This window comes from Spermophilus citellus (genome assembly GCF_964194105.1).
Source record: "Spermophilus citellus genome assembly, chromosome: 5".
Lineage (NCBI taxonomy): Eukaryota > Metazoa > Chordata > Mammalia > Rodentia > Sciuridae > Spermophilus > Spermophilus citellus.
The window spans coordinates 70,991,633-71,003,770 of NC_138186.1; the positions used below are offsets into that span (position 1 = coordinate 70,991,633).

The 12,138-nt window shown below is 36.2% G+C and overlaps 1 protein-coding gene across 1 annotated transcript in view; it reads right to left on the minus strand.

The window, feature by feature from the left end:
• Positions 1 to 12,138, minus strand: part of BMP5 (bone morphogenetic protein 5) — a 119,700-nt gene that overhangs the window by 57,828 nt on the left and 49,734 nt on the right. Inside the window, exon 2 of the mRNA XM_081293803.1 lies at positions 6,306 to 6,498. Within this exon, the coding sequence (XP_081149929.1) occupies positions 6,306 to 6,498 (193 nt within the window). The remainder of the gene's footprint in view (positions 1 to 6,305; positions 6,499 to 12,138) is intronic.

Below are 12,138 nucleotides of genomic sequence, written 5' to 3' on the forward strand. Positions count from 1 at the left end.
GTGTCTGTGATGAAAAATCCGTTGTTAACCTTATTGGTTTACCCCTGAATGTAATCTGTCTCCTTTCTCTTGTAGCTTTTAATATTTTCTCTTTGTTCTGTATATTGGATAGCTTCATAACAATGTGTCTTGGCGTTGGTCTACTGTGATTTTGTGTGCTCGGTGTCCTGTATGCATCTTCAATTTGTATATCTGTTTCCTTTTTTATTTCTGGAAAGTTTTCTGTAATTATTTCATTCAGCAGGTTACTCATTCCCTTGGTTTGAATCTCTGTACCTTCTTCTATCCCTATGACTCGTAAGTTTGGTTTCTTCATGTTATCCCATAACTCTTGGATGTTTTTCTCGTGATTTTTTACCAGCCTTTCTGAGTTGGCTAGACTCTTTTCAAGATGGTATATTTTGTCTTCATTATCTGACATTCTGGTTTCTACTTGCTCCACTCTGTTAGTGATACTCTCAATTGAGTTTTTAATTTGGTTTATCGTTTCCTTCATTTCTAGAATTATTGTTTGATTATTTTTTATAATCTCTATCTCCTGATAAAGATGCTTAACTTCTTCTTTTAGCTCTTTATGTAATTCCTTCTCAATGTGTTCTTTCGCTGCTTGAATTTGCTGTCTTGTATCCTCTTTAAGGTTCCATTCCATCTGTCTAAGGTGTTCCTTGAGGTCTTTATATGACCATTTTTCTGATGACTCTAGGTCCTCCTGAATATTTAGGCTGTCCTGCATTGTTTGTACTCCTTTTCTTCCTTGTTTCTTGAAGCTGCTCATGTTGCTTCTTGTTCTGTTTGACTGCTGAGTTACTGCTTATTCCTATAAATTTATTTGATGCTTGGGAGGAAAAGTATTAGGAGGGAAGGGAAGAAGTCACTAAGGAGAATGAGAGTAGGCAGGTAGAATTCAATGAAGGGGGGATAAGGAAAATGAAAAGACAAAAGAAGAAAGAAATAGGAACTAAAAAAGAAAAAAAAATTTAAAAAAAAATTAAAAAAAAAATAATAATAATTAAAAAATTAAAATTAAAATTAGAAGAGAAAGAAGAAGAAAATAGAAAAAAGAAGAAAAAAAACAAGATATAAAAATGAAGATGAAAGAAAAACCCAAATCAAAAAAAAAAAAAAAAACTAATAAATGCCGTCTTAGAGTTTGATTAACTTCTCTTCCACTAGGTGGTGCTGTGCCCACCAGGCCAAGTCTCTCCTGTCAGTACGCGGGAACCAATCAGTGTGCAGCAGCTCCTCCCAGACTGGGCGAGTCTCCAATCCTGAGTGCCTAGGGCCTCCTCTTGTGTCTAGTCACTTCTACTTTTCCTCTAGCCAGGCCCCTCTCACGGGTGCCGCTCACCACAATACTGGCTACAGGCCAGGTCTGCTGCTCCCGGGAGCCCTGTTTTCATGAACGACTGGGCACACTCCTCCAGATTGCCATTTCCTCAGACCCTAAGTTTGTAGAGCTTTGGGCTGAGAATCCTCAGCGAATTTGACTTACCCTCCAGTAGCCACTCCCCCGTAGCTGGTGCAAGAGGCCTCAGCAGTCAGCCCTGGTGGGAGCGGCAGTCCCACGCCGCTGACTCCCTCGGGCTGGCTGTAGCACTCATGGGAGAGCTGGGAGGGGCCCTTAAGGTTTCCCCGATGCGTGGAGAGGGAAAGCCAGGGGTCCACACACCTGTAGCAGCAGGCTTCAATGAAGTTATCTCCACCGCCGCAGTCCCGCGACGCCAGCCCTCCGCCACAGTGGTGTCCCCCGCAAACGGCGACAGTTCGCCTCCCCCTGCCGGGCGACCAACGCAACGGGCGGGTCTCCACTGTCTCTCCCCAAGCCCCGCCTGGACCCTGCGGCCAATACCCACGAAGGCCCGGCAGGCATCCACCTCCGTAGGATGTGAAGGACTGACCAGCCGCCTCAGCCGGATGGATTAATGCCTAGTCGCAGCTGTCTGTCTCAGCTTTTCAGACGCGGCGGCACGGGGCGCGGAGCTCAGAGAGGCTTACTCACTTCCCGCCGCCATCTTCCTCTTCTCGTTATTTCGGGATGATGGCGGGGCGCTAGCTCACTCTCTCCAGTGTGTCTCAGCCTCAGGCTCCCACGCCTCTCTCCACGCGGCCTCCACAGCCAGCGCTGCCCCAGTCGCTCTCTCCGCCCCCGGCGTTCCCGGCTTCTAGCCGCACCGCGGCCCGGTCCGTGTCTTTCTGGCTCGCGGCTCCAGCGGCGCCCGGGGCCGGGGAGGCGACAGCCCCTCTCCGGCAAGTACCGCAGTCCCCGGGCCCGAGTCCCGGCGGCCACAAACTGACACTTCTAATAGACCTACCAATTCCCGGCGGGACCCCTCTTCACGGAATTTTGCTAGAAGTTCCTCGGTATGTAGACTGCCGCTGTTCCAAAGGGTCTTTTTGATCCCATTAATGTGGAGACATTAGAATCGCTGCTTCCTCCTTGGCGGCCATGTTCCAACCCCCGGAGAATACCTTCTAACCATTCTATACTTTGCCTCTTTACTTTGTTGATTATTTCCATTGTGCTACAGAAACTTTCTAGTTTGATGTAATCTCATGTGTTGATTTTTGCTTTTATTTCCTGGGCTTTGAAGTTATATTAAAAAACTTTGTGCCTAGACAAACATCCTAAATCATTTACCCTATGTTTTCTTCTAGTCATTTTCTAGGTTTGGGTTTTACATATAAATTGTGATCTTGAAAATTTGCAAAAAAAAAGAACCCTGAAATATTCTATCCCTTGAACATTTTTCTATAGAAGAAAAAGGGGAGTGCAAAAAGTGAATCCTGTATATACAGGCATGGGATTACATTTTCTTACTATGAAGAATAAAGAACTCCTGGTAATAGGCAAATGCCTATTTCAAAGACAATGGAGGTGTTTTGCCAGAGAATCTCTAACCTAATCAACAATATATAAAATTCAAATATAGGATATACATGAATGTGTCTGAAAGCTTTAGAGTTTGAAAAAGATAACTGGTAAAAGAAAATTTCAAATACATTGGCAAAAGCAAATACCATGAGGGACAATATATACAATATAACTCTAGAATATGAAAAGCAACAATATTTAATATTAGATGTTGAAAATATTAAATTTTCTAAAATTGAATTAATATTGAATTGTTTGAAGTGAATTTTTAAAAATACTATTCAGGAAATTGGTTAGGAACCTTTGCCAGACCAGAATACAGAATGACAATGCAAGAGAATTCCAAGCAAATACATACATGTACTTTAGATTTTATAAATCAACTCAAAAGACACAGGAAAAAAATTATTAAAATACTGTATTCAAGAGCAATTTAAACAAATATCAAAATAAGTAAGATTTAGACAAATTATATAATACTAAAAGAAACTACAGATGTAATTACAGAAACTTTGAGAGTAATATTTTAAAAATCAAGTGTAATTAGAAAATAATGACGTTCAAGATAGAAAATGTCCCATTTTTAAGAGTATTACAATTTCCCAAACTAGCACATTCAATAAACTAGACATCAATAACCATAAATATTCAAAGTGTATTACTAATAAAATCATCTCTAGCTCATTCAGAAATAAATCCAAAACTTATTAGCACTAGCCTCTTCTATTATTTATTTGTTTTTATCATTTTATCCTGTATTAAATTATATGAATCATATTCTTACAAAATAGGTGAAATAAAGTTCAAAGAGAGCTTTAAGAAGATGATATTCAAAACAATATCCTGAACACATAGAACACAGACCTGTGCTTACACAGACCTGTATTAGTTAATTTTGTTACTATAATAAAATACCTGAGATAATTAACTTAAAACATTTGTCTCAGCTCACAATTTTGGAACTTCTAGTCCATGACTGATTGGCACCATAGCTTTGGACCTCTGATAAGGTACCACATCATAGTAGGAGTCTGTGGCAGAGCCAACTTACTTCATCAGCCAGGAAGCAAGTGTTGAAAAACAAGGCAACAAGATTCTACAATCCCTTTTAAGGATATGCTCCAAGGATCTAAGAACCTCACTTAAAGTCCTACCCCTTAAAGGTCCACAGCACCTCCCACACCACAACAGGACATAAATAAATGTTAGATCTTTTAATTGTGGTAAATGAAAAATTCTGTATTTAGATTCAATCAAAATATATATTCCAGAGGATAGAAATGTGGTATACCAATAGCTCCTGTGAAAAGTACTTTCAATAATAAATAACTATCTATAATTTAAATGTATAAAAATATGTGACTGACTAAAAATAAACATAATTCAAACATTTTAGAATATGTTGATAAAAGAATTATCTCAACAATGAGTTATAATTATTTCATAATATTAATTCAGACCAAGCAAATTAGTAGTGCTAGAGATAAGTAAAAGTAACTTAAGATGTTATCTCATCTTCTTTTTGTTTTTGGTACTTGGGGTTGAACCCAGGGGTGCTCTACTACTATATCCCCACTGCTTTTGAATTTTTTTTAATCTTGCTAAAAGTTGCAATCCTCCTGGCCCAGCTTCCTGAGTAGCTGGGATTACAGGTATCCACCATCATACCCAACATCATTAACCATTCTTTAAGGAGTGTACAGTCCAGATGTAGAATCCAAGAAATAGAATTAGAAATAAAATAATTTGTTAATTATGGAAATATTATTATTAAGTAAAATTTTGAATATTGCTTTCAATTCATTCCACTTTATTTCAAAAAACACTATAATTATTTAATATAAAGAATGTATTATAGTATTCACTATGTAAGCCAGGCTCTATCTACTAGAAAACAGTGTTAGTGTCCTCATTTTATAAATACAACCACTGAACTGAGATTTAAAAAAAAAAAAAAAGAACATTACTTACCTACAGACAAAGAGCTAGTTAGTGATAAAGTTGAGATAGGAATACAGGCCTATATGCCTTAAAATTACTGCTGTAAAAATAATGTTAGAATGCATATAAATTAGTAAATATTAAAATATGTTCTGCTTAGCCAGTGTTCCACAGGATATTAATAAGTACTATACACCAGTCAGGTGTGGTGGCACATGCCTGTATTCCTAATGATTAAGGAGGCTATGTCAGGAGGATGGCAATTTTGAGGCCAATCTTGGCAACACAGCAAGACCCTATCTCAAAATGAAAAATAAAAAGGGCTGGGGATGTGTCTCAGTGGTAGAATGCCCCTGGGTTCAATATACAGCACCACACACCAGGAGTACACTACAAGCCAAAGTTTGCAGTCAAATAAAATTAATAGGTATTTATCATTACCACAAAGCCTTTCTAAGACCTTAATGTTCTGATTTGCATTATGAATCTTGTAAAAAATGGTTTACAAGTAGGCTTTTCAAATGTATTGTGACCTTAGAAGCTTTTTATCTTCTTTGAATATTATGGGGAACTAGTATTCCAATGGAAGACTTGCTGGGAAACTGGAACACTGGAAGACCAAGAAAAAAATCTAAACATCAGGAATCAGAAATAGTCAGCAAGGACAGAAGTGTGCTTTAGAGGGGACAGGAAAACTATTTGAACATATTTGTCTCATCAAAGAAAGACACAGTATTTCACTGAAAGAAAGATCTAGATCTGATGCACAGACACTACTAGAAGACAGATATAGGATTTCAGTTGGAGTTTCAATTGGTGTGTATGCAACACACACATTTGTATAGGTAACATACATATGAAACAAAAATAACATTTGTAAAAGGTGCTATTCAAGTGATTTCTATATCAGGTTAAAGGTCAGAGAACAACTCTAACATTCCTTTTCAGCTATTATGTTTGAGGGTTCATTTGTAGTAATTGTCAGTGAGGTTTTCATGTACTTCGTTTAGTACAGTTCTTAATTAAGCATTTTTAGACAGAATACATAAAGGTTAACTGTTAGGACCTGTTGCTAAAGAACAATTTTACCTAAAAATACACATGAGAAGGCACATATGATTTACATTTGTATTGGAGAAAAGTAAAGCAGCTCTCCCCTGACTTACAGAACACCAAATGATTTAAATCATCCTATTTAAAAATTTCATATGTGCAGAATAAAATGGCAGTTTCCTAGGTGAAGGACAAATTTACAGCATAAAAAGATCTGGAAAGCCCAGGGGGAATCCATTTAGTACATGGATTGGTGTCAAGAGTAGAAAGGAAAGTTTTAGATCAATTACTCTTACTTTTCAGTATTTCTATACCTAGTTCTAAGTGTCATTACCTCCAAAGAAAACAAGGTTTGACAGATCACATAGGTTATCAACAACTTTTAACGAGGATTTAACATTTGTTTGCAGAAAAAACAATTTAGATATAAAGTTATTACCTATTTGTGTATTCCTTGATGATCTGATATATACTGATCTTAATTGTTTCATTTTCAAATCGTATGTTGCTCTTATCCTTGTATATTCTGAATTCAGCTGCTGTCACTGCTTCTCCATGAGGAATTTGAGTAAGATCGAACCGAAATTCTTTGTAATGCCTTCTTTGGTGAGAAAAATCCTTGTCTCTTTCAACTGAACCAAAAAAAAAAAAAAAAAAAAAAAAAAAGAAGAAGAAGAAGAAAGAAAGAAAAAAGAGAAAAAGTTAGCCCTTTATAAAATATGGAAATTCTCTACCTTTGAAAATGAAAACAAACAAGCAGGATAGTATAAAACTGAGAAAACACTAAAACCACAGACTCGTATGTGTTTCCAGTTAAAGGAAATTCCACAAACCAACAACCTTTAGTTCAAAAGCAGTGTAACCTCTGTGGTTTTATACAAATTCCAGGATCCTAAAGGAAAGGCTATCCAAAACGTTTTTGAAAACGAAGGTGGTAAAGTGATTACCAGTATGTTTCAAGTACCAGAACACAGAAGGTTTCATTCAGGAATTAGGAGGATGTCATAGAAACCTCCAGAATTCCAGGTAAGTCAGTTTTGAATTTAGTACAGTGGGGAAAATGGGAAGGAGAGCTAAGGAACTGGAGGCACAAAGAACTGTATTAGTGGCATTTTAAAAATTAAGTAAATACAACAAATTATTCTTTACAGAAATACTATATTTTCATTTAAATTTAATTTATTTTCAACTGATACAAAAAAACTATAGATATTAATGAGGTACCATGTGATGTTTTATACATGTATACATTGTGTAATTGGTTTATACCAAGTTAAACATATTTCCTCAGATATTTATCATTTCTTATGGTGAAAACATTGAAAGTCCTTTCTTGAAGGACATCTTTGTTATCTAGAGCCATCCTCTGTTCACAAGCCCAGCTGTTTATTCCTGCCCCGCTATAACTTCATAGCCAAGAGAAAGATTATTTCTAGAATGTTTCCCCCAGAAGTTTCTCTCTTTCAGCAAATGTAATCTTCTTCACCTTCTTTCTCCTTCCTCCCTTCTCCTTCTTTCCTCCTCCCTCTCCTACCTCTTCCCCATGCCCCTTCCTCCTCCTCCTTCTTCTTCTGACAAATTTTATAAATTCTTTATCCTGGTGCAGCATAAAGTCTTGCAAGACTTCTGTCTCTTCTTCCTCAGAATTGAGAGGGGAAACTAGAATTTAGCAACCTTCCTACCAAATAATGTCAAATAAATATTTTTCTTGAGAATTTAAAGAAATAATAAAGGATTTAGGACAAGAAGTCTTAGGTTTATTGAGTCATTTGGTTGGAGAGTGTATTGCCTGATATAATATACATTTAGTGCACACCAGAAACTTTCTTAATGAGCTACCCATACAAAGGATTCATTCATGAAACAGACTACCATTTAATGGAGCTAAGCTTCACAGTATTGGTAGATTTCTAAAAATCTCAGGTATCTCAGATACTATAGGGCAGTGTTACAAAAAGTCCATTCAAGGTATTGTATAATTATAGCCTATAGCAATGAAAATTTTTTCCAAAGATGTATTTTATAGCTAAAATTGTGTTACAAGTGGTACTAATGGATTCAGAGCTTCAAAAAATTTGATTAAGATAAAGATATCTTTAGAAGATCAACTGAAATTATATCAACATGGTCATAAATACATGAGACTTGGGAGTTTAAGAGGAAGAATTAGCTAAGGGATAGAGAAGATGGTGACAATCTGGGAACATCCAGGAAACTGTGTTCCAGGACTGCTCAGTGACTGAAGGAAGCTCACAGAGTCCTTGCCTTTGTTCTCCACAAAGCCTCTGGTTTATTATCTCTAGAAAAGTAGGACGTGGTCAGGACAACAGAAGCTCATCTCCACCTGCACCTCAGATACCTAAGCTACACACAGAAGTCAGTCACATCTGGAGGCATGTCTGTCCTACAGTGCTCAGCAGGGGTGCTGAAAATAATGTCATTATCTTATTCCTAGAGAGGTCCATTTCCAGAGGGATCATTAATCAATTTTTTCCTAAATAAGGCTGAAAATTCCATTTAAAAAATTTATTCATTTTAGTTACATACAGCACCAGGACATACTCTGACATTATCACAAAAGCATTAAACACAACATGCTCTGTCTGATTCAGTTCCCAGCACTCCCTCCAACCTGCTTTCCTCCCTTGGCTCCACAGAGCCCTCTTCAATCCATTTATGGTTTACTTCCTTCCTTTCTTTTTTAAATTAGCGTCCTGTGTGTATACATGATGCTGGGACCCACCTTGCCACATTCTTGCATGCATATCTGAAAGTTCTGTCAGATTCATTCCCCTGTTTTTCCCTTTTTCTATTGTCCATTTTTTCCTTCCTCTTCAATCCCCTTCATCCACTCTACTGATCTCTCCTCTGTTTTGATGAAATTCCCTCTCCCTTTTTTTCTCTCTTTAATTTTTCATTTGTTTGTTTTAGGTTATTTTAATTTGTTTTGTTTCCATAATTTACATTTTTTTTCTTCTTTTTTTTTTTTTAAAGAGAGAGTGAAAGAGGAGAGAGAGAGAGAGAGAGAGAGAGAGAGAGAGAGAATTTTTTTTAAAATATTTATTATTTTTTAGTTCTCGGCGGACACAACATCTTTGTTGGTATGTGGTGCTGAGGATCGAACCCTGGCCGCACGCATGTCAGGCGAGCGCGCTACCGCTTGAGCCACATCCCCAGCCCTACATTTTTTTTTTCTTTCTAAATTTCTGCTAGCAATAGTGCAGACTTCTATGAGCACTTCATCTTCCTTTTCTCCATTTTCCTGCCTAAGACATAGGAAAGAAAAATTTTAAGTGTAAAAAATACCTACTAATTGGATATCTAATACCTCAATGTGCATGTATGAATATTAAAACTAGCCACAAATTTTGTCTTCAGAGAACTAAATTTAACTCATTCCCTTCTTATTTTGGGATCCTAAAGTTAAGCAGATGACATTATGTCACAGTAGTTAAGTAGCAGTTACGTTCCAGTTATTATTCAAAGCATTTTATCATTTTATTACTATTAATATTGTACTGCATAACATCCTTCAAGATAGGTCCAATTATTATGCTCATTTTGAAAATAAAACAAAAACTAAGGAATATTAGGGAATAAATGCCTCACAGACAGATTTGAACCTGAGAATTTGGCCTATGACTCTTAAATGCCAGGATGTGCTGTTTCTATTTGTATGTTACTTTGTCCCATTTTTTTTAAAATACAGATTTAAAGCCATGACTTTCCAAGTCTAATATTCAAAAAAAAATTCTAAAATATCAAATTTGGCTCTAATCTCATTTGAAAGATGAACTGGAAGTTAAGATATACAAAGTGATTTACAGTTTCTGTCTATCCTAGTTTATTTAAATCACTTTCTTATAGAAATGTTCATGTGTTTGCCTAGTTGCTCTGTCCCTGAACTTACGGAGTTTCATATACCATGATATATGCACCAACAATTATTGTATTTTCTGCATTGAGAAAGACAGTATTCAAAATTCTAAGTGATAACAACAATTATTCAATTTTCTCATTAATGATAAATTCTATATTTGAAATTTAAACCAAAAAACTAACAGTACTAGAAATAAGAGCTGGGACATTAATTTCTTAGGCTCCCATCTAGAGTGTGCACCTGCATAATGCAGATGAGTATTGAATTCATGTTATGTAAAGTCATCTACTGTTCTGGATCCCATGTGAGATGTGAGTGTAATAAAGTGAAAAGCTAGAATTTCAGCTGTTATTATAAAATTTCAGTTTTCTAATCCAGGCTATTTAACCTAAACCCTTAAGGGGACAAATTTTCAAAGAGTTTAATAAAATGTTGTATTAAATATACCACACAGAATAAAGTGGCATTGCAGATTTGTCTAGTGATTCAGATTCCTAGATCCTATTGCTTTGAATCATAATTGCAACAATAAATTCCATGGGACATGTTGGAGTGAGTAATGGAATAAGACTTGTATTTATATAGCCTTGCACTCCTAATGATGCCCACAAATATTCAACAGGGTAATCTCAGTTACCTCAAATAGTAATGCTAGGGAGGTGGCAAATATTAATATCCTTGACTTAAAAATAAGAAATTGGGTGATGACAGCTAGGCAATAACAGATGTCTGTCTCCTAAAGCTCATTATAAATCCTTGTTAATTCCCATACCACCTAAGTAGTGACAGCCTACTCTTCTGCACTTAAAGACAAGTTCACTGTTAGTATATTTAAACAATGTCATTTAGAAGTACACAAGGAAGTAAAAAGGAGACTAGAGAACAAGGGGTTCACCAATGTGTAATTAGCATCTAACAAACACAATACCTGATCCAGAGAAGGAGGCAGACAGTTGTGAGTTAAATAAATGAATAAATGGTCCAAACACCAGTCCTCTCTTTCCAGTGTGATCTTGCTGAATTCCCCCACTGGCTGGAGGCATAGTAACTTCTTTAAGTATTGTTTGTATGACACATGTCTCATTTAACTCTCACAGCCCTACTTATGTTCATCAGATTTATGACTTGCCTAAGAGCCCAAAATTTATAATTGGAAGGTTAAAGATTTCATCCCAGCATCAAGATTTTCAATTCCCCTCATCAATATAATTCTAAGTCTTTTTCTGGCTGTAGTTTTGTTGAATGTTTTATTAATCTGGCTGTTTTCTGGGAAAGTAAATATTTTTTAAGTGCTGTTGTTCTCCTCTCTCCAAAGAATGCTGGCCCCTAAGATATTTCTACAATAGGGAATATCACTCTTTATGGACTCTGTTCATTCTTCTTCAACACACTGCCTTCCAACTTTATCTTAGCAAGTAAATGTTATCTATTTTGAGGCTCCATAAAAGCCTGAGTCCTGCTTGGTGCTAGAAAAGTCTTTTACTAACTGATCAAAAACAAATAAAACAAAAACAACCAACCAACAAAAGCAGGAGGGCTAACTCATTCAGATCCAGACTTACCCAAGGGGATGGACATAGTATGGAGACTTACTGAGATCTACTACTTCTTTAGTAGAAACTATTATCCAGACCATTGATATTATTTCTCTCATGTGAATAAGAAACATATTTTAGGAACAAGTATAGCTAGATTTAAAACACACACTGTATCAATCAATTCACCCATCATCCCTGTATCTAAAAAGAATGTGTACCTCTCTAAATTTTCATATCATATATATATAGCTTAAAATGGTACAGTTTATTTTCTTATATGAGGTCATGTAGATAATCCCACATTTCAGCAACTGATGGTTGCAAACACTACTCTCTTATATATTTGTATGTACATGTGTATATATGTAAATATGTATGTATATACACATATATTAAGCTGTGTTATTATACACAAACTCACAGAAAACAATCCATCAAAAGATCAGCAAAATTTAAACATTTTACCACCCAAATTATCATCATTATCATCATCATCATCATCATCATGGTGGTAAATACACTTTCTTCTGCTTCTAAGATTTTATGCACACCCCAAACTTCTATCTCTGTGAAACCACAGCTATCTAGAGCAACCGAAAACTGAATTACTCTGGTAGAAAAGGAGAAATAACTTATTTCTATGCTTTGATGTTAAAAAGGCAGAATATTAGAGAAATCAAGGAGTAAAATTTTGAATCAAAAGATTCCAATTCAGCCAGCCTTATGTCTGTATTCCCAGCTACTCAGTAGGCTGAGATAGGAGGATGGCAAGTTCAAAGCCAGCCCAGGCAACTTAAAAAGAATCTGTATCAAAATAAATTTTTAAAAAAGTCTGGTTTGATGGTAGAGCATTT